This window comes from Equus quagga, chromosome 7 (genome assembly GCF_021613505.1).
Source record: "Equus quagga isolate Etosha38 chromosome 7, UCLA_HA_Equagga_1.0, whole genome shotgun sequence".
In the NCBI taxonomy this organism is placed as follows: Eukaryota; Metazoa; Chordata; class Mammalia; order Perissodactyla; family Equidae; genus Equus; species Equus quagga.
Genome location: NC_060273.1, coordinates 60660951 through 60684927, shown reverse-complemented (window position 1 = coordinate 60684927; position 23977 = coordinate 60660951). Strand labels below are relative to the sequence as shown.

The following is a 23977-nucleotide window of genomic DNA, read 5'->3' as shown; positions in this document are numbered from 1 at the left end:
ATTAACTAAATAAATGAGCACCACCGGCGCGGTTAAACGACCAGATTCTGTAATTAGACTTTCGTATCTCTCCACTCCCAAATGTGAGTTTTAAATTATTTAACCCTCAGTTTCCCCATCTGTAAAATAGGGCTGACACTGTACCCACCTAAGGAGCTGTTGCGGAGATTAAATAAGATTATCAGTGTAAAGAGCTTCATCAAAATGCTCAGCACAAAACTGGCATTCCAAGTGGCACTATCGTTAGTATTACATTGAATATACTTGTTCAAATCTTAAAAGGGTCTTTTTGTTAAATTTAAGGAATATTCTGCTAATGTATCTTCACAACCAGAAAACTGGAGCCAGTTACCATGACCCTTATTTACTTAAAGCACTGATAAGAGAATGTAGAATTGGAAAGACATATTCAAGTAACGTTTTTGCATATATAAGTAATGTATAATACCTCTGTCTTCTGCTCATTTATTAAGTGATTCTGATACCATTGTAATTCAGAACAGCCACAATCACTCAACTCAACGCCAGCTCATCCTTAATGTATCTTTCCCATTTTTGTCCACCAAGCCTTACCATTTGGCAGTAAATTTGATTAAGTTTAGACAGAAGTAATACTTTATGTCAGAGATTTAAGTACAAACAAAATGCTTCAGAATAGATATCCATAATAAATATTTATTTCTAAGGTGGTAAAGAGGGGCATTTGAAATCAATTAATCTAACAATAAGAGTGGTTTTCTTTCAGTAAGAAATAAATATGTTTTAAAAACTTTCTGTTTGTCAGAAAAGAAATTTTAGAGAAACAAAGTGACTAGCAATGGTTTAAGAGATTCTTAACACATTTATGGATATTATGATATTAAGATACACATGCCAACAGAGTAAAAACACTCCTTAATTACAGGGACTGAAAGGGACTAGAGCAAATTTCTCCCTTTAATGCCCAGTTCCACCATTAGTGTTCATTGGACCCCAGCATAACCTTTCCTGGTATACTGTTAAAGCAAATTAATTCTGTGTGGTATGTTGATTGAGACCAACGTCTCTGAGGATGACTGTCTGGGATTTAGTCCTGACACCATGCCTCAGTGTGTGACCTTTACTTAATCTCTTGTTCTCATAGGTTCACATCATAAAATGAGACAATGAATGTAAGGCATTTAGCACTTAATAAGTGCTCAATAAATTTGATCTGTCTGTCTATTTTATATCTATCTAATACGGCAACAGCACAATTCACATAAAGCCTCTAATATTTCGATTTAAGCAGCCTGAAATCACTTGCCAAATAGCTTGGGGGCAAGGAGGGTGATAAATTCCAACAGAGGGGCAAACACTTAGGGAATTCCTAATTCTACTCTTTTGTTTTGGGAAGACCTGGATCTAGAGTGAACTTTTGGTGAAATAAACGAATTAAATTGGTGAAGTATTTCCCGACTATCTGTCATTTGCAAAGCAATATAGGAGGATAAAGACATAACCCTTCCTTCAAGAAGCATAGCAATGAAGGTTCTCAACTGCAAGCAACATAAGCTGACTTGGGTTAAGTTAAATAGAAGAGACATTTGTGAAACTGATATTGCACAGCTTATAGAAGGCCAGAGAGCCCGGTGTGGAAGCTCTGAAGTCAGGAACAATGTTCACAATCATAGAGCAGAACCGGTCTAGTGAAGTTATCAGTGTCACCTCCCCTGGGTAGAGGGAGCGCAGTTCTCACTGTGCACACTATCGACACGTGCCCCTGAACACTTCCCCCCACCTCTGCCATGGCTCCTTCCTTTCTTAGGCTGGACTGTTCCACAGGCACTGGTTCTCATGGCACGGATTTCCAAAGCAAAGTTACACGATTGGTAGCACCTTGGACTTGTGCCCACCTTCTAGTTGCAAGGGAGGCTGAGAGAATGTGTGTCTGGCTTTTTTAACTTCTGTTATGGGAGGTGGGCTCTGTCTCCTAACATAGGAGATTCTTCAAATGTAGTGTTGAGATATGAGGAAGACAAAGAAAACGACAAATGTCCTCTGAAAGCATGTAATTCAGCAGGTAGGATTTAATAAGAATAGAATTATTAGAAATAAATCATTTATAATACAGAGAGAAATATATTGATTTTATGTTAGGGATGTAAACAGGGAACAAATATGTATAACATTCAGAGACACGGGCTCTAAAATCAGACTGATCTGGGTTCACATCTCGGCTTGGCCACTCTGCTCAATAGTGGGCACTGACTCACTACCTTCCCCAGGCTCACTTTTGTCTATGGCTCTAAATGTGATCCAGGCTCTGCCAATCAGATGCACTCGTTGGAGATTTGCATTCAGAAGTGAACTGAGTGGAGAGAGACGTGTGGCACAAAACATCTATTTTATTCGTATAGACTACCTGAGAAGCAGAGTGGTTTTGGTCTAGCAGCTAGAGCAAAGGCCCCTTTATTCAGCAGGCAGTCACAGTAACCCAGCAGGAGCAGCAACGGCCTTGCCAATCGCGAGGCAGGCTGTGACTTTGGGAATCATATGGAAAAGCTCAGACTAAAATCTGTTTCTTCAGTCCTCCCAAGATTTCTGTAAGCCAAATAAGTCTCCTGCTTAAACTAGCTATGTTGGATTCTGTTTTCTTCAACTAGACATTCTTGCTAATCTGTGTGGCCTTTTGTAAGTTACATAACTTGTCTAAGCCACCATGTCCTCATTTGTAAAGAGGAAATACTATTAGTAGCTCCCATATGGGATGTTTAGGTGAGATCATGTCTGTATATACACAACGTCTGGCACAGAGCAAGCATTTAATACATGGTAGTTACTGTTGATGACGGAGGTTTTGTCATGATGACAATAAATATAATAATCATGGTACCAGCTGCAACGGAGGTGGGAGCGGGGTAGATGGTAGACTTTGGAGGCTATCGTGAAAAAGAGATATTCGATTTGCAAAAGCGAATCAGCAGCATTGAAAGCCTCCTGAAAGGAACACATCTTCAAGCCGTAACATAGAGAGGCAGGTTCAGGATCAGAGAAGAGTCATTCTGCCTTGCAATACATTGGGCTGCAACTATCAAACAGAAACAACTTGAGTCTTCTGGAAATGCCTCAGGGAAGGTCAGTGGGTGTATTTACGCCTCTGGCTTATGATACTCACATCAGCTTTCACAAAGTGCTCTTTAGCTTTCCCTAAAAACTCTAAGAAAGCCACAAATGTGGCATTTTCCCTTAATTAGGATCAAGTATAAAATGAAGTCCAGCCAAGAAGAGACAGTTTTTGCAGGATGATGACATTCTTGGCACCTTTCCTGAGCCTAAAGAAAAACCAAGTAAACAAGTTTGTACCCTGCCCCTACCCTCCTGCCATGAGATTTGCCATAGAAAAATTTATAATGTACAGTGAGCACCTACACTGCATTTTTAGCTCTAATGGGCAATTTCAAAGCAGAAAACAATGAGTATTAGAAGCATAAAAGGAGGTGGCTGTCACCCTCAGAAAGGTAAATATGCACAATGTGGGTTTTTGAGCAGAGCGTCACCCAAGTCTCAGTGTCCTGAGGGATTTAGGAACTCGTTTAGTCTTTAAGAGAATGCTTCACTTTTAAGAACCCATAAGGGGAATCAGTTTCCTTGTAATTGCTCCTTGCTGTTCTTTGAGTTGCAAGCCAAGCCTGTGCCGACAGAATCCTAAACTTCATAGCTGTGCTTACTACATCGTCAGAGGGATGAGCAGCTCTTGGGCTCTGGGCTCATTTAATTACCAAGTCAGCTTAAAACAGGTGAGGGATGGAAGCCAGTGTGTTCAATGTTCTTGCATAGTGTTTATACTGAAGTTCTTTCAATGTTACAGAGCAAAAATCTAATAAGGGATTGTGTGTACTGTTAAAAGATTTCTCCCCAAGTCTTCTGTATGTGAAACTCTAAATTCCAAAGGTACCTGTTAATTCATGTTGAAGTCTGCCACTGCCGGGATAATAGAGTCTACTCGCACTCGAGCCTTTGGGCCAGCAGTTACTATGGCATACATACACACTTCAAAAACTGCTCCACTTTGCACAGCATGTCAGAAACATCCTAATGGTACATTCAGGAAAATGAACCAAGCCGTCAGATTTCCACCCTTGAGACTGGGAGATACTAATTTGATAAGACTATGAATTTTGCTTCTTTGTGGTTTGCCCACTTAGGAATAATAAAATAATGGTGTTTTTGCAATTAAGAAAATAATTATGTTTCTTCAATTCTAATGCACTTTAGGTTCCTTTTACATTTTAGTATTTTTGAAATCAGGGTATATTTACCAAGAGATGAGTACATTCAATATAGGATCTTATTATTCTTATTAATGTAATGGTGAATCTTACAATCGATGGTATTTAATAGAAGAAAAATAGTTATTACCCAGATATTGACAACTTATAAAATAGATATCCTGCATTGCTATTCTACTGGCTCAAAGGCTGACCTATAGTGTATACAATAATTCTAATGCTCCTTAAGTATTAAATTCTTTTTTCTTTTAGTCCATTCATTTTACATTAGAAAAATGTTGTCCATGTAACCTATAAGTTGCACAGGATGTCACTATGAATGTAAACCAAGTGTGAAGAAAATTCTTATCCTGGAAGTTTAAATGGGCACATTTCTTGTAAAGCCATGTCAAAAGACTTTAAATTTTATATTTTTTATGCTGCAGCTATTCAGCTTCTATGAATTTATCTTATACATTAGTGTTATTCAGACTTTCCTAAGATGATAGAAATGTTCGGTATATTTGCACTGTCCAATATGGCGGAAACTAGTCACATGGGGCTACTGAGCACATGAAACATGCCTAGCATGACTGAGGAACTGAATTTCAAGTTTCACTTAATTTTAATTAATTTAAATTTAACATTATATGTTATATTGGACAGAAGAACCATATATATACATATATATATATACATACATATATAAAATCATCATTGGATTTAATGACACAGCTTCAATCATACACAAATTATAACATTATTAAAAATAGCAACACAGTAGAATTAGTTTATATTCTACAATAAGGACTGGGTAAATAAATTATGATTCAGCGACAAGTGATTCAGCGACTAGACAGACACTACAAATTATAACAAAGTACCTAAAAAAATAAGATATTTGTGATATGCTCTTAAATTTTAAAAATGAGGTTGAAAATTATATATGCAGTTAAAAATGGGATATGTTTATGAAAAAGGAGAGTTCCAGTTTGAGATGGCATATTTGCCTTTCCTGCTTACTCGAATGTCATAGCAATAACTGTAAAAGGAAGGAACACTAAAAATCTGTAACAGTGCTATAAAATAGGAAAGTATGCCATCAATGGGCCAGTTAATTTTGAAAAATGTGCAGAAGTTAGAATGTAGACGAGACAATGGAGATAAAGAAAACCGAACAGAGAAACAAGTTTTGCATGGGGAAGTGCAAGAGAGAGGGCCCATCTTCCCACTGAAGCCCCAGAGTAGTGTGGTCCTTGCGCCCACAGCATTAGCAGGACCAGGGAACTCATGAGAAATGAAAATTCTCAGGCCTCACTCCAGATCCAGTAAGTTAGAAACTCCAGGGATGGGACCTGGCCGTCTGTTTTAACCAGTTCTCCAGGAGATTCTCGTGCCCTCTCAAGCATGAGAACCATGCCCTAGGGTACCCTTTTCCAGCTTCGGCTGTTCATTGTCATGACCTGCAGGGCTTTTAAAATTACAGATTCAATAGGTCTGTGGTGTGGCCCATTCATTTGGATTTTTAAAAACTCTCCAGGTGATCTAATGTGCCGCAAGTTTGAGAACCTGTGCACTGGAGTGTTTGCAGACTCAGTGAGGAAGTTCCCAGGGTGGGAGCCACCATGGGAGCACCAGACCTGTCCTCTTGCTTTTCTTACATCTGGCTGTGGTGACTGCAACCAAGATAATGCTGGAAGAAAGCTCCTTAAACCAAGTGGGGGCTGTCTGGTTTCCTAGTTTAGATATTGGGCTGAAGAGAGAATCAGAACAGAGCCCCAGCTAGCCTTGTTCACCTCTACAAATGGAGAAAACAAAAGATAAATTGTAGTTCCATCAGTTCTTTCTAGGAATGAAGGAGTGAAATAATCTAAGGTGCTGAAGCCTCAAATGAGTCTTGGTTGCCTATGAAAGGTCCTGGCCCACTCTCCTAAAGAGGGATGCCCAGTTCTCCTCCTGCCCTGCCCGATTCAGGAAAGAAACTGCCTACGGAAACAATCTCATAAAAGTGCTGAGGAAACCCGCATCGCTTCAGAAAACCTATATTAGTACCTTGTTCTGGTCAAATTAGCCTTTTATTTACAAATGTGAATTGATGCCAAGATCAGCAGACATAAGGAAAACCATCAGCATAAAAAACAAAGATCGCAAGAGACAAATGTACATCATCACAAAAGGAAATAGAAAGATGAAGAGCACAGAAGAAAAGTTGTAAAGTAGATTGATATCCTTAAAATAAAAAGGACATTCCGTAAGAGAACAGTGACTATGAAAAATGTATGATGAAAGAATAAGGAAGAAACTGAAAACAGGATGGCTAAAATAGAATACTTACTACTAATAAGTTCTTTAGAATAAAATAACTTCTTAGTAACCTGGAAGATAAAAATCTACAAATTTATTTCAGAACCATTGCAAGTAGATATGGGAGACCCAAGATCTATCTAGTGGGAACCCCAGAAGGAGAAAATAGAGACTACAGAAAGAAAACATGAAAAATGTGAGTAAAAAAATAAAAATTCTCTTTATTTGGTGGATAAAAAGCTTTAGATGGAAAGAGTTCACTATTTTCATTTTTCATACTCAATATCAAGGTGCACCCTTTATATCCAAGTCATTAATCTACTTTTTCATGATGGAAGAATTGAAAGGACAGAAGTCATGAAGTCCAGATATACATGAAGGTCACAATTAATATCAGCGTGAGGTGCCACAGGTTCTAAATACACACCCTAGCACTTGTCTAGTGTCACAAGGGACTAATAATTCCTAAACCTAGAACACATTCCAACAAAGTAGCTCCACGCAGCAAGGACAGAGGACAGATCCCTCACTTCCACAACACTACATAGAACTAAAGAAATGATCAAAATAGGACAATGATGCAAATTAAATTGGTATGCAGTGACACCATGGAGCATTTGCTCTTTGCTTTTCCCTAGATAAATAATTATGACTAAGTCCCACTGGAATGTCACAGGAATATTTTTCTACCTTGAAATAATTTGAACAACACCGAAAATACCGGGTAGCTTCATTACCTAACATCACCACCCCCACACACGGACACATGTACACATACATTCTCTCCTGTTGTAAAGATTCTTTAAAGCCTTAAGGAGATCAAAAGCCTTGAGGGGGTTCTAGATTATTCAGAGAGACAGGAAAATGGGGGGGTCTTAGCCTTATTCTTTACACATTCAACTGTAAGATGTACTCCTGGGAGGAAAATCTGAGAAAAGAAACCTTGCTAGCTAAATAATAACAGACCATCAGCAAAAGACACACACCAATCAACTTAAAATCTTAGCGGGGATGTGATTTTCATCTTTTCCTAAATAGCATTGCTCCCAGAGGTACATGCATATGAGATCTGCATCCTCACATACACCAGTGCTTGCCTAACTGTCCTTTCACTAACGTCCTACATATTTTTGCTTGTGCCAAGTAACTATCAACCCAGAGCTCTTTATAAATCGTATAATCCCATCACTTGCCTAACACAAGAATTCCTTCTTTCCCAGAAAATTGTTTTACAGCGTACAGCAACCTACCGGATTTTTATGAACTATTTTTCTTTTTTTAATATTTCCGCCCCAAATTGCCTTTTGGCATCTTTTACCATTAGTCTAGTTTTGCCCTTAGGGCAGACATAGCCTGCTCTCTCAAGAGGAAATCTGCAGTTATTTGAAATAGTTATCCCATTCAAATACTGCCCCTCTCCCTCCCTAAGTTTCGCTTCCTCGAGGTAAATGTCCCCTTCCTCCCATGCGTGTCTTCTACTGATTCTTCACACTGCCTGGTTTATGGAGCATTCACATTTTGCTTATTCTGATTGCTAAATACCCCTCTTAAAATGTTGTGACTCCGAGCACAATATTCCAGGTGTAATTTGGTAATGATAATAATGATGCTATAATGCTAATAGTTGCTACTCATGGAAATATCAGTACCAAGCATTGCACAAAGATCTCTGTCTTGATTCTCTCATTACCTATAACTATAATATAATTAAAATATTGTAGAGATGAGAAACAATAGCTTGAAGAAGCTAAGTGACCTAATTAGTTAGCTTGAGGAACCCAGACCAGACAACACCTGTATTCAACAAAGGTCCTCTCAGAACCCTGTCTGATCACCACTTTCTCTGTAGTAGGTATTTCAAATCTACTGATGTACTCTTAGGTGCCATCAGTCTTCACTTTAGGAATGGAGGAACACAGTGCACTTTTTTCTCTAAGTTCTTAACAATACTGTATGTAGGGGCCAGCCCAGTGGCACAGTGGTCAGGTTCCCACATTCTGGTGGCCCGTGGTTTGCCAGTTTGGATTCCGGATGCAGACCTACAAACCACTCGGCAAGCCATGCTGTGGCAGGGGTCCCACAAATAAAGTAGAGGAAGATGAGCATGGACGTTAGCTCAGGGCCAGTCTTCCTCAGCAAAAAAGAGGAGGATTGGCCGCAGATGTTAGCTAAGGGCTAATCTTCCTCAAAAAAAAAAAAAACTTTATGTATATCTACTGAAATGTTGACCAATACATAGCCTAACCTGGATCCAAAATACATTAGTCCTATGCCGTAGTAAATTTGGATTCACTACTTCAAGCTGCTTAAATGTATCAATCTCTCAGTCTGTAATAAGGTAATTTGAAAGAAACTGTTGAAAAAAAGTAGAGCCTTTATTCCATCAATACCTTAACAGCAAGATGTTTTTATGTGATATTCAAGTTGGAATTCATTAAGATGACAACAAGCACATTTGTAATTTCTGTTTTCCTAAAGCATGGTGCATATTTCTAGGAAGAAGAGATGCCTCTTCCAGCACATTCTCACACTCACAGGGACCTTTTGCTGCATTGACCATAGAGGCTTTCGATGGTCGGTGGGTGATATTTGTCTCTTTGGCCAGTTTAAACGTTAACAAAACCATGAATAGATTATATTTAAAAATGGATTGTCCTTTCACTTCATCCAAGTACAGATGTCAAAGAGCTTTTAAATATTTCTCTTTAGGGGCCAGCTCCGGTGGCATAGTGGTTAGGTTCGCGCACTCCATTTTGGCAGCCCAGGGTTCACCGGTTCAGATCCTGGGCACAAACTTAGCACTGGTCATCAAGCCACACTGTGTCAGAATTCCACAGGCAAAAAAGAGGAAGATTGGCACAGATGTTAGCTCAGGGACAATCTTCCTCAAGCAAAAAGGGGAAGATTGGCAACAGATGTTAGCTCAGGGCCAATCTTCCTCACCAAAAAAAGAAAAACTCTTCTTTGGGTTTTGAAGCTACTATTAATTTTTTTCCTTTTGGATGAAGTAAAAGAAATTAATTTGCACTTTATACTGTAGGCACAGCTGGCTGAGACATTCTACAAGGAAGTAGATAGCCCTACAGATAATGAGACTTACTTGGAATGCAAAAGCAAGGGCCTGAATAAGATCTACAAAGGTTGAAAAGAATAGTGCTGTGCTTTGGGTCTCTCCTTGGCTAGATTTACTAGATCTCATAATTAGGGCAAATCTGTGGCAGTATGAGACTTTTTAAATGTGATAATGAAAATTAGTGTTATTATAGTAATTATTATTAATTGCTTAAGCTACTGTTTATTAGATGTCTACCATGTTTGAAACAAAGTGCTAGATTCTTTATCTATATTAGTTCATATTAGTCTATATTAGTTCATTTAATCCTCAGAGCAACCTTATGTGATAGATATTATTATGCCCATTTGAGGAAACTGAGGCTCAGCTTAGTAGGGTGACTTTCCCAACAGTGACTGTGAGAAGGCGGCAAGAACTGGTTTCTGACGCTGCCACCAAGGCAGTGATAGGATTTTTTCTTTTTTTTAAGATCCTAAAAGGATCTTAAAAGAATTTTTTTTAGATACTAAAAGGAGGTGCCTGAGCAGCTGTCTCAGTATATACTTGGCATGGCCCTGTGTAGTTGCCAGTGAGAGAGCTACCGAGAAAGCTCCACACCCTCAAATTCATTGTAGATTGTACGAAGGCTGAGCGTGACTGAACAACCAACAATGCTGAGAATGAGAGCACTAAACTTATTCTCTGAGATACTTAGCCTGTCCAGTCCAACTTACCCAGTGACAGGCTAAGATAAAAGTACACAACCAAATGAGAAAAAAAAGGAACCTCTGGATTTTTAGTAACGTGAGCAGCCTGTCAATGTATCTAGTTCAGAGAATTCCATACTCCCTTGCAAACAAGCAGGTCACATGTCCCAAGAGGAGAACCTGGAAGTGGGGCTGAGGACTGTATAAGACGGCCTTAACCCTTCTGAGGAGGGGTACCCTGCTTATCCCTCATAATTAGTAGCTGACATTGGCACTGGGCAGCTGATCTGGCTCAGAATATAACAGAGTAGCCCTAACTATTTCTATTTCCAAGATATGTAACATTCCCCCACCCCTCTTTCACTACTTTTCATTTCTGAATGGAACATACTGAGTGGACTTGCAGTATAATAGAATGTGTGTCCTTATGACGTGATTAGAACTTCATATATTTTTAAAAGGAAATAAATCTTTGACTTGTCCTGATACTCTTAAATTATATTTGGCAGTATCAGATTTTTCCAAGCATTGGTACACCTGGGATAGTTCATTATTTCTTTATTAGAATTCATCTTATTCCTAAATAGCAAGAACATTCAAAAGAACTTTGTTTATATAGGCTAGCACATAACTTTGTTGTCATTTGGTGCTGTTAGGGTGACATTTCCATAGAAATATAGGTGAATGTTCCAGTATCCCTTTTCCAATCTGACTGAAGGATTCAGAGAAAGATATAGACAAGATATACACATGGATGTGTATATATACATAGTATATAGACAACATATGATGAGTTGCCTCTAACCACACAGATAACAGGAGCATATAGGTAAAAAGTGAGGAGAACTGGCTTTAAGTGAAAGTACTGGAAACACCAGGGGATGAACGTCTCCATTTTATTTTGGCAAGTAAGTTTCATTGCCTGAATAGTGATAAATATTATCAGGGCCCATTTGGCTCAGCAAATTTCATTAATTCTACAGAACTTTTCCATCCCTCTAAATTTAGGAAAATTTATGAAGTAAGCATAGTCCATATCAACCTTCTAGAATTTTTATTTCAAGGCTTGTTATAGTCTTTCTTTAAGGCTTTATAGAACTAAATATTTCATCTTAGTAGCACTTTTCACTAATAGAATCTCATCTTCTTATATGTATTTATTTAAATAATACCTACCTACCTTCATCATAATAAAGGAAAGTAGAGAAATTATCTACTTTCGTTCACGACTACACCTCTAGAGCTTATTACAATGCCTTATAAATAATCAGCTCTCAATAATTATTAAAAGAATGAGTCAATTATTGAATGAATTCATGAATGAAAGAATAAGTCAATCCTAATACTTCCCTACGCTGAATAGTTTTATTATCCTCTCTGAAATAGAACCAATATACTAATTATTTTTGTTTTTTTTGCTTTTTCTCCCCAAATCCCCCAAGTAGATAGTTGTATATTTTTAGTTGTGGGTCATTTTAGTTGTGGTATGTGGGATGCTGCCTCAACATGGCCTAACGAGCCGTGCCTGTCCATGCCTGGTGTCCGAACCGGCGAAACCCCGGGTCGCCGCAGCGGAGCACGCAAACTTAACCATTCAGCCATGGGGCCGGCCCCTATACTAATTATTAATATGGAGACAGGATGATAGTGGTTTAGCAATGTCACTATTAGACACTATCATGTCTTTTGCATTTGAGAGAGAGAGAGAGGAAGGAAACTAAGGAGAAGAAGGAGGGGAAGGCACAGGAGAGAGGGGGGTGGGGAGGGAGAGGAATGAATGCCCAGAGTTTGTTTAACAGAAAGGAATGAATGAATAAGGTGGAATGTCAGGCATCAACTTCAGAGCTAGTTGTTTAAGAGATAGGATTTTAAACTCATTTTAATATGCTTAGTTAGTTAACTACCTAGTTATAACAACAGGACCTGGATATCACGTACATTATTAATATAGCATCATGTTTCATTCTCTGTAACAATGATTTGCTGTCTGGCTAAATATGAATAAGCCCTGAGTTTTCATAAGGACGGGCTCTTTCCCATTGACTTTTAGAATAGGGAATCTTCCTCTTAATCTAGTCTTTCCAAAATCAGTGGCTTTATTAAGATAAATCAGTTATTGATTACCACATCAGCAAGAGCCTGTGTGCCACTCACTGGCTGCATGATCGTGGGCAAATCACTTTATCATTTTCTGTCTGTTCCCCTGGTTGTAAAGACAGGTATATTAACATCTACCGTGTAGACTTTAAGTTAAATGCCCCTAGGAGACAAAGAAGATCATGATATGATGATAAAGGGGTCAATTCATCAAGAAGATACAACAATAGTAAATATTTATGCACCCAACATTGGAGCACCTAAATATATAAAGCAAATACTAACAGAACTAAAAGGAGATATAAACAGGATACAATAATAGTTGAGGACTTTAATACCCCACTCTCAACAATAGATAGATCGTCCAGACATTGTACATCTTAAACTTACACAATGTTAAATGTCAGTTATATCTCCATAAAGCTGGAAAAATTCTATTCTACCTCACTTAACAGGGTAACTGTGAATTGAAATGAGATACGTAAAAACCCCTTTATAAAGCTTTTTAAAATTCTAAGGAATTATCATATTAGTTATTAAATATTCAGGTCAGAATTATAATTTAATTACACTAAACACTTGGGTGCTATGTCCTTAGGCATCAGATCCTTAAAATAAATGGGCCTTGGTTTAGTTACCTGGAAAGTTTTGGAAGGCTCAAATGAAATTGAAAAAGTGCAAGTTCTTTAACCATGTACAATTATGATTATTAAAATTCCAGTTAAATTTTAGCCTGAAAAATGCTCTTACTACAAAAATTCATGAGTGGTACACAGCAACATATTTTTTCCAAAATATAATTACATCAATAATTTGAATCAATCAAAGAATTTGGACTTTGAAAAACTTTTTTTCCACTCTAAACTGTATTGTAAGTTATGAAAATGCAAAGTTATCCCAAAGATATTTACATAAAAGCAATCATAAAAATCCTATAGACCAATTTCATTAAATAGTATGGCAAGATCTAATGTGAAAAATATTGATGATTTGGAAATACAAGTATGAAATTAGGTTCTTCAAAAAATGCATGTAAATTTAATTATCCCTGGAAGCTATTTTTTTGAAATGGGCTAAAATATCCACACTGTGTCACAAACGCCTTATTTCTGCTCAGAGCAGTGATTTAGCACTACATTGCTTGCTAGAGTTCCTCACAAAGGCAGAGAGTATCTGCACAACAGTCGAGTTCCTCATTATCTAGAATGCTGGATATAATATCATCAGCTTCCAATTGTTTGGTGGGATGCGGTATGAAAACACTGCAAAGAATTGACAGAGAAAAGAGATTCAAAATCCAATTCCGCCTCAAACGACCTCCTTGTGTGACCTCAGAAACAGAGAGAGGTTATGAAATCAATGTTTTAGCCCACCCAACAGGACATGGGAACGAATCATCAAAAATGATGCTGAAATCATGGCCTAGAAAAGCAACAACATTGCAAAACAGGTCAGCACAGGAAAAAGAATAAATACACGGAGGTACACCAATCTTGCTCATCAGATAGCCTCCACAAAGAACAGAGAACAAATTAAGACACTGAAAATAATCTCTCAAAAATAAAAACATCCCACCAATCCACACTGTATAAATGTTTTATTTAATCTAGAAGGCCATATTTACCTTGCAATTGCAAAGAGATAATATTTGAGAAGTAAAGAAATTAGGACATCTTGTATCACCCTGCCACCTCCACCTATTTTCCCAAGTCTGTTGTAGCTGTTTGCACCAATTACATACCTTAAATGCCTGGAATAGCCCTTGGTCTCCTTCCAGGCTCTTAGCATCTTCCTTTTATTGCTAGATTACTTCTTCCCTAAACATCTCTCCCAGGAAGTTAGGGATGAGATTAAAGGGGGTGACAGCATCACTGAGGGAAGATACTGTGAGAGCTTCCCTCCACCATATTTAGTGTGCTGGCAGAAACTTTGCAGGACTTGTGGTCTGGACATAAACCAGAGTAGGAGGCCTCTGCCTAACGAGAAACTTAAAGCAGAGTTCAGTCTAGCTGGATTCTCAGGAAAACTTACAGCTTTCAATTTCCAAGGTGCAGTTTTGTTCATCCAGTGGGTACCGCCTTAGGTCCATCATGCAGGCAGCTGTGGTTGTGATTCTAGAAGAGAAATAGCAATGATATATGTTGTTAGCTGGTCCACGGTTGGAGTTAGAAAAATTAAATCCAAGTTTCAAAGAGGACAGAACTGGGCCTAAGAGACTGATTTAGTTTAAGCTGTAGTAAAAAAAGTGTGCTGCACCTTTGGAGAACCATTTTCCTTTATGAGCCTCAAACTGATTTGTAAAATAAAGAGACTTGATTAAATCAGTATTTTCCCAGAATGTGGTCTATTACCTACTTGTACCAAAACCACCTGGGAGTATTTGGTAAGTGGGCAGTTCCCATGTTCAAGGATGTTTGGGGGTGGAGTGGGGCAGTCCCAGCGCTCTTTTCTTCACAATTGATTGAGAATACTGACATAGATACTCCTCTTCCACTCGCATTTGTCTTATTTTCCCTTTGCAAGATCCTAAAATCTAATCTTCACTCAATCTTGGCTTTGATCCATCATTTTTGAGCTTTCTACGCATAGTATACTACTTTGCAAGTGTTTTTAACACAACACACAATCAGTCTTTCATCTATCACCTGATTTGCTCTGTCATGAGTAATCTGATATTCTCATGATCTATTAGAGACCTTCCTCTCATGAGCTGGTAGAGTTATTTATCTAGAATACTTGTACCTTTATTACTTTATCACAGAGAAATGAATATGCCCCTTTAATGTCTTTATATTTCTCTGTCATCATTTTTCACTAATCTCTCTATTGAAGACCTACTAGAAGGAGTCAAAAAACATACAATCCTAAATGATTTACTAATATAAGTTTTCTTTTTTTTTCTTTTTATTTTTTTGAGGAAGATTAGCCTTGAGCTAATTGCTGCCAATCCTCCTCTTTTTGCTGAGGAAGACTATCCCTGAGCTAACATCCATGCCCGTCTTCCTCTACTTTATAAGTGTGACACCTACCATAGCATGGCTTTTTGCCACGCAGTTCCATGTCTGCATCCGGGATCCAAACCAGCAAACCCCGGGCCGCTTAGAAGCGGAACATGTGAACTTAACCGCTGCGCCACCAGGCCAGCCCATAATAGACGTTTTCTGATCAACGAGGCAGCATAATGTCATGAAAAAAACACAAGTTTTAGAATACAACAGACATAGGTATGAATTCTAACTCTGCCTCACTGACTGGTTCACATCAAGACGGTTAATGTCTCCTAACAAATTTTAGTTTCTTTGTCTGTAAAAAGGGGATATTATTAACAACAATAAAAACAATTTCCTAACAGGGTTTCTGCAAGAATTGATAATTTATGCAAAGAATATAAAAGAGTATCTGACACATAGTAGGCCTTTACATCTGTTGAAGAAAATGAAGAGTAGAACTGATGTTGAATTTGACCAACGTTGGTTTACTCTACCCTGAGGGGTACTACCTATGTGTTGAGAACAGAGAAATAAGAAGCAGCCCCGGCTTGAGAAACAGTCTACAGCTAGATGTTTTTCATCAAAAAAGTCTTGGGTAGAGCTCAGACAAGCAATCCAGGCGCACTGAGTCTATGGAATTCCTCAGTTAGGTGTGAGAGGCCCTCTCCTCAGTAGTGGGATGGAAATAAGTGATTAACTTAATGTAAGCAGCTCATGCCTCTGCAGTTTGATTACTGCTTCATTAAGGTTTATGCTCTGTTAATTTCTGTTTTCCTTTTTAGTTATAAGTGAGGATCCTAGGGCCAATGTTCATCCTTGATTCCTTCCTTTCCTTCACCAAGATCTGTTGGCTACTCTGCTTCAACGCCTTTCCATCTCCACTGCATCCCTCAGAGTCTATGGCCCCACTGCCTCTCCTCTATTCTACCACAGTAGCTTGGTCTCGCAACCTCTCCATTTGCCTCCCTACTATGCCTTATCCACACAACAGAGATCTTTCAAAAACAGATCAGATTTTATTACTCCTCTGTTTAAAACTTTTAGTGACTCTTCCAATAAAACCCAAAGTCTTGGCTATGGCCTGCTGAACTCTGAATAATCTGGCCTTTCCTTCCCAATATTATCTCATATCCTGTCCTCACTCACTATCTTCCAGCCTTCACAATTGTTCTTTCTGCCTAGTATATGTGTCCCCTGATCTTCACAGAGACCCCTCTTCTGATCCATCAGCGCAAAAATCACCTCCTCTGAGAGGTCCTTCCCAAGCAGCCCACCCAAAGTGGCTGCTTAACTAATGTTCAGTCTTATCTATCTCCTTCAAGTTATTATCACAATCTAAAATTATCTTGCTTATTTATTTTTTTAAGAACTGTCTATTTCTACCAATAAAATTAAAGCCATTTAAGGGCACAGACTTTGTTCTATTTACTGTGAGATTATCATCAATATCTTTTGAATGAATAAATACATGAATTATAAAGAGGCAAGCAGTTGGTTTTGCTCATTATAAGTATTTTTATTTGGAGGATTATTTTATTGCATTACTTCTCTTTTTTTACCTTAAAATTATAATGTATCTTAGGTTTTAGAGTTTTTTTAATATATACTTTTTATTGCAATATAAGTGGCATATAACATTGTATTAGTTTCAGATGTACAATATAATGACTCAATATTTGTATATATTGCAAAATGATCACCACAATAAATCTAGTTAACATCCATCACCATAGATAGTTACAAAATGTCTTTTCTTGTGATGAGAACTTTTAAGATCTACTCTCCTCTCATTTTTAAAAGTAAATAAATTTTAATCCATTTAATTAACATTACATAAGTAGTACCAAAGTTTATCTTATTATCAAACTGATTGTTTCTGTTTTTGATGAAATTTATTAATTTTTAAAATTCTATAAAAATTAACATTCACTTTTTATCTTTACTCAGGTTTTAAAAAATGGCTATTTTGGCTATGTGTACTTGGTTGATTTTCTCACTGGTCCATCAATTTTTTTTTTGACACGTAGATACAACCTATATTGCCACTAACATACAGGAACCTGTATTCTGCAGAATAGAAATTATAAAGGAAACGAAATTAGGTACATTATTGTCATACTAAGCACTCATGCTATTTATGTAAAATAGTAGAAATAATCCTCATCTTGAGAAACCAGAGAAAATTCGCTTCATCTGATGGAATGAACACAAAGGTCATGAAAGGTTCAAGGGCACACACATGACAAAAAGAGAGTCATAAACAGATGCCTGACTGTAGGTGAAGTGAAGTCTGGAATCACTACTATAGGTTGTGGCTCACACTTGCTCCTGAGAGATATTCATGGAAACTAGACATTCACTAACATTTGTGAACTAGTGCTGTGAATACTAGTGCTGTGAAGAAGAAAAATTAATTGACTAATGCTACTGCATAAGCAATGCGTTTTACTCATGTTTTAAAAATAAAGTAGAAAAATGTGTTTTCCTCACATCATCAACATTCATATTTATGCCAGTGTTTTACTTTTTTTAATGCTATCACACACTTTATAAAACTAAGAAAAAATTACAAATGTTTGCAAGTTGATGTATCTCCTATTGGATTAAGGCAGAAATTCTGTAGACAAAATAATTCATTTGGAATCCTCATAATACAGACCAGGATGAGTGACCTGGGACAAGTCACATATATTCTCCAATACTTGGTCGCCACTGAAAATTTGAATTAAAATCTTGCCATCCTGGATTAAGAAGCAAGACCCAAGAATTTGCTGCCTCCAGGAAACATATCTTAGCTCTAATGACAAACACAGGCTTGGTGTGAAGGGATGAAAGACGATACTCCAAGCTAATTGCAAACAAAAGAAAGCAGGTGTTGCCATACTTATATCAGACAAAGTAGACTTCAAGATAAAAAAGACAATGAGAGACAAAGAGGGACAGTATACAATGATAAAAGGTATATTCCACCAAGAAGACGTAACACTTATAAATATATGTTCACTTAACACAGGAGCACCAAAGTACATAAAGCAAATTTTAATTGACCTAAAAGGAGACATTAACAGCAACACAATAATAGTAGGGGACCTTAAGACCCCACTGTCATCAATGGAAAGATGAACCATACAGAAAATCAACAAGGAAATAGTGGAACTAAATGAAAAACTAGACCAGATGGACTTAATAGCCTTAATATAGAGAACACTCCATCCAAAATCAGCAGAATACAAATTCTTCTCAAGTGCACATGGAATAGTCTCAAAGATAGACCATATGCTGGGAAACAAGGCAAGTCTCAATAAATTTAAGAATATTGAAATCATATCAAACATCTTTTCTGACCATAAAGCTATATAACTAGAAATCAACTATAAGAAAAAAGCTGGGAAAGTGACAACTATGTAGAGACTAAACAACATGCTACTGAACAACCAATGGATCATTGAAGAAATTAAAGGAGAAATCAAAGAATATTCAGAGACAAATGAAAATGATAATACACCATACCAACTCATATGAGATGCAGCAAAAGCAGTCCTAAGAGGGAAATTCATAGAAATACAGGCCCACATTAACAAACAAGAAAAATCTCAAATAAGCAATCTTAAACTACACCTAACAGAACTAGAAAAAGAAGAATAAACAAAGCCCAAAGTCAGCAGACGAGGGAAATAATAAAAAATAGAGCAGAAATCAATGAAACCAAAACCAAAAAAACAGAAGAAAGAATCAATGAAGCTAAGAGCTGTTTCTTTGAGAAGATGAAATTGGCAAACCCTTAGCCAGACTCACTAAGAAAAAAAGAGAGAAGCCTTAAACAAATAAAATTAGAAATGAAAGAGGAGAAATTACAACAGATACCACAGAAATACAGAGGATTATAAAAGAATACTATGAAAAACTATATGCCAACATATTGGACCATTTAGAAGAAAAAGATAAATTCTTAGAATCATACAACCTTCCAAAACTGAACCAAGAAAAAATAGAGAATCTGAATAGACCAATCACAAGTAAAGAGATTGAAATAGTAATCAAAAAACTCCCAAGAAATAAAAGTCCAGGACCAGATGGTTTCTCTGGAAAATTCTACCAAACATTCAAAGAAGATTTAGTACCTATCCTCCTCAAACTATCCCATAAAATTGAAGAAGACAGAACACTTCCTAACACATTTTATGAGGCCAACATCACCCTAATTCCAAAGCCAGATAAGGACAATACAAAGAAGGAAAATTACAGGCCAATATCAGTGATGAACATAGATGCAAAAATCCTCAACAAAATATTGGCAAACCAAACGTAGAAATACATCAAAAGGATCATACACCATGACCAAGTGGGATTTACATTAGGGACACAGGGATAATTCAACATCTGCAAATCAATCAATGTGATACACCACAGTGAGAAAATGAGGAATAAAAACCACATGATCAACTCAATACATGCTGAGAAAATATCTGATAAGATCCAACATCCATTTATGAAAAAACCTCTCAATAAAATGGGTAGAGAAGGAAAGTACTTCAACATAATAAAGGCCAAAATGACAAACCCACAGCCAACATCATACTCAACAGAGAAAAACTGAAAGTCACCACTCTCAGAACAGGAACAAGACAAGGGTGCCTACTCTCACCACTTTTAATCAACACAGTACTGGAGGTTTTGGCCAGAGCAATTAAGCAAGAAAAAGAAACAAATGGTATCCAAATTGTCATGGAGGAAGTGAAACTCTCAATGTTTGCAGATGATGTGATTTTATGCACAGAAAATCCTAAAGAATCTATCAGAAAACTATTAGAAATAATCAACTACAGCAAAGATGCAGGGTAAAAAATCAACTTACAAAAATCAGTTGCATTTTTTTTTTTAAAGATTGGCACCAGAGCTAACAACTGTGGCCAATCTTTTTCTTTTTTTCTGCTTTATCTCCCCAAATCCCCGCTGGTACATAGTTGTATATCTTAGTTGCTGGTCCTTCTAGTTGTGGCATATGGAACGCCACCTCAACGTGGCCTGATGAGTGGTGCCATGTCCACGCCCAGGATCTGAACCAGTGAAACCCTGGGCTGCCACAGCAGAGCTCATGCACTTAACCACTCGGCCACAGGGCTGGCGCCATCAGTTGCATTTTTATGCTCTAATAATGAACTATGAGAAAGAGAACTCAGGAATACAATCCCATTTACAACCACAGCAAAAAGAATAAAATACTAGGAATAAATCTAACCAAGGAGGTGAAAGACCTATCCAATGAAAACTATAAGACATAATTGAAAGAAATTGATGATGACATACAGAAATGGAAAGATATTCTATGCTCATGGATTGGAAGAATAAACATAGTTAAAATGTCCATACTACTTAAAGCAATCTCTACATTCAATGCAGTCCCAATTGGAATCCCAAAGACATTCTTCACAGAAATAGAACAAAGAATCCTGGGGCTGCCTGATGGCATAGTGGTTAAGTTTGAGTGCTCTGCTTTGGCAGCCCAGGGTTTACAGGTTCAGACCCTGGGCGTGGACCTAGCACCACTTGTTAAGACAGTGTAGTAGCATCCCACATAGAATAGAGGAAGATTGGCACAGATGTTAGCTCAGTGACAATGTTCCTCAGAAAAAAAGAAGAACTCTAAAATTCATATGGGGCAACCAAAGACCCTGAACAGCTAAAGCAATCCTAGGGGGGAGAGAAAAACTGGAGGCATCACAATCCCTGACTTCAAAATATACTACAAAGCTATAGTAATCAAAACAGCATGGTACTGGTACAAAAACAGACACACAGATCAATGGGACAGAACTGAAAACCCAGAAATAAAACCTCACATATACAGAAAGCTAATCTTCCACAAAGAAGCTAAGAACATACAACGGAGAAAGGAAATTTTTTCAATAAATGGTGTTGGAAGAACTGGGCAGCTACATGCAAAAGAATGAAAGCAGACCATTATCTCACACCATACACAAAAATTAACTCAAAATGGATTAAAGATATAAAGCTCCTAGAAGAAAATATAGGCAGTACACTCTTCAACATTGGTCTTAGCAGCATCTTTTTGAATACCTTATCTACTCAGGCAAGGGAAACGAAAGAAAAAGTAAACAAATGGGACCTCATGAGACTAAAGAGCTTCTGCAAGGCAAAGGAAACCATGAACAAAATGAAAAGGCAACCTACCAACTGGAAGAAAATATTTGAAAATCATATATCCAACAAGAGGTTAATCTCCAAAATATACAAACATCTCATATAATTCAACAACAAAAAAACAAACAACCTGCTCAAAAAATGGGCAGAGGATATGACCAGACATTTTTCCAAAGAAGATATACAGATGGCCAACAGGTACATGAAAAGATGTTCAATATTAGCTATCATTAGGGAAATGTAAATCAGAACTATAATGAGATATCACCTTACACCTGTTAGAATGGCTACAATCACCAGGACAAAAAAGAACAAGTGTCGGAGAGGATGTGGAGAAAAAGGAACCCCATACGCTGCTGGCGGGAATACAAACTGGTATAGCCACTAGGGAAAACAGTGGGTGAAATATCTAAAAAAATTAAAAACCAAAATACCATATGACCCAGCTATTTCACTACTGGGTATTTGTCCAAAGAACTTGAAATCAACAATTCAAAGAGACTTGTGCACACCTATGTTCATTGCAGCATTGGTCACAATAGCCAAGACATGGAAGCAATGCAAGTGTTCATTGACTAATAAATGGATAAAGAAGATATGGGCTCAATGGAGGTCAAGATGGTGGTGTAGGTGGACTCTGAACTCACCTCCTTCAATGAACACAACAAAGTTACAACTATTCTTAGAAATATTACCCCTGAGAAAGAACTGAAAATTGGATAAAAAGAACCCTCACAACAAGGGACAGTCCTGACTGAGCAGAAGATGAAAAAATCCCTCTCTAGAGAGAAAAAAGCCACCTTCACAGGCTGCAGCACTTCACAGCTGGCCAGGAGCAAGCCTCAGGTATGCAGCCTTCCCTGGAGGAGTGGGGGACCTGAGCAGGTAAATGTTACCACTATAAGCATCCTTCGGACTCAGCACAACTGAGACAAGTCTCATAATATCTGGCTTTGCTAGCTATTAACTACAATGGGGAATACCCCTAGAAAACCTATTGGATATAAATGGAAAAAAGCCAGCTCTTAAAGGGCTCACACACCAATCCACTGGTTTCAGAAAGCAACCTAAAATCACCAGAAAGAAAGGTGCACGGTGTTTTGGTGAAAAGAGACTCACTTGATAGGCTATGGGTGCATCTTGGTGAGAGGTGAGAACTCTTCAGGGACTGAGACATTGGTGGCAGCCATTGTCGTGACCGACTATAGGTGTGCTGACACAGACCCTGGCAGATGCCACTGGAGTTTTTCCCCTGGCCTGTTAGCCCTGGGTCTGCCCCACCCACTAGAGCACCAATTCAATGCAGCTCATCCAGAGCAGGCAGCCTGCCCTAGGAACTGGCCCCACCCAACAGCAAGCCCTTGGGTAACTTTTTGGCCTGCATAGACTGGGTGCCTTCGTCCTCTGCAGGCAGGCGAGTGGGTCCCCCTCTGTAGGATACTGCATGTGTGAGGAGCAAGTGGAGTAGGTGGGGTGTTGCTGGAGTGTGTGGGGGCCACTGCAGTGGGGCAATTGGGCATGCTCCCGGGGAGCAGGACATGTGAACGGGCCAGGACTGTATTGATGGTGTGGGTGGAACCATGAGTCATGGGGCTTATCAGCCACAGAAGACCCATGCTTCTAAAACAGCCACAAAGGGGATTGGCCCCTCCTTCCAAAGTCTGAAACAACTGGGTTTTCCCATGCTTGGGGCCAGCCCCATTCAGCCGCAATTCTGAGAGAGATGACAACAGCATTGCAGACTGGAGGCCTACAGCAATTGTAAGCCCCTGAGCCTAGCAACCAGCCATGCTGGGGGCTTACTCACTTAACAGAAAAACTGCAACAGGAATGTACCATTAAACCTTTCAGCCAACTGTGCTGAGGCTCCTCAAACCTGATAAAGTGACTAAAAGGTCCATAGCAGCCACATGCAACTGAGCATTACAACCAGCCAGCCAGGGGGACAGCCTAGACTCCCTGAACACCTGCAGCAAGAACAACCCTGCTGGAGTAGAAGGACACACGTAGCTCACACAGGGGTCACTCCTGGATTATTTGGAACTGGTGACAAGAGAGAAGCACACTGCTGGGCCTCAAAAGGCAACTCTTACATAAAGCCACTTCTCCAAGATCAGGAGACATAGCTGATCCCCCTAATACATAGATATAAGCACAGAGAAAGAGACAAAATGAGGAGGCAAAAGAATACATTCCAAGCAAGGGAACAGGACCAAACCCCAGAAAAAGAACTAAATGACACAGAAATAAACAATGTACCTGACAGAGTTCAAGCAAAAAGTCATAAGGATGCTCACTGATCTTGGGAGAAGAATGGATGAACTCAATGAGAAAATCAAAAATGAATTGGAAAATATAAAAATCCAATCAGAAATGAAGAATACAAAACTAGAAATGAAAAATTCACTAGAAGGACTCAATAGCAGAGTAGATGAT

General features: G+C 38.3%; 1 protein-coding gene across 1 annotated transcript in view; it reads right to left on the bottom strand.

Annotated features, from left to right (window-relative positions):
* The window catches only part of GABRB2 (gamma-aminobutyric acid type A receptor subunit beta2), a 241907-nt gene that overhangs the window by 102448 nt on the left and 115482 nt on the right, over window positions 1-23977 (bottom strand). Inside the window, exon 5 of the mRNA XM_046668471.1 lies at window positions 14421-14503. Coding sequence (XP_046524427.1) covers window positions 14421-14503 — 83 coding nt within the window. The remainder of the gene's footprint in view (window positions 1-14420; window positions 14504-23977) is intronic.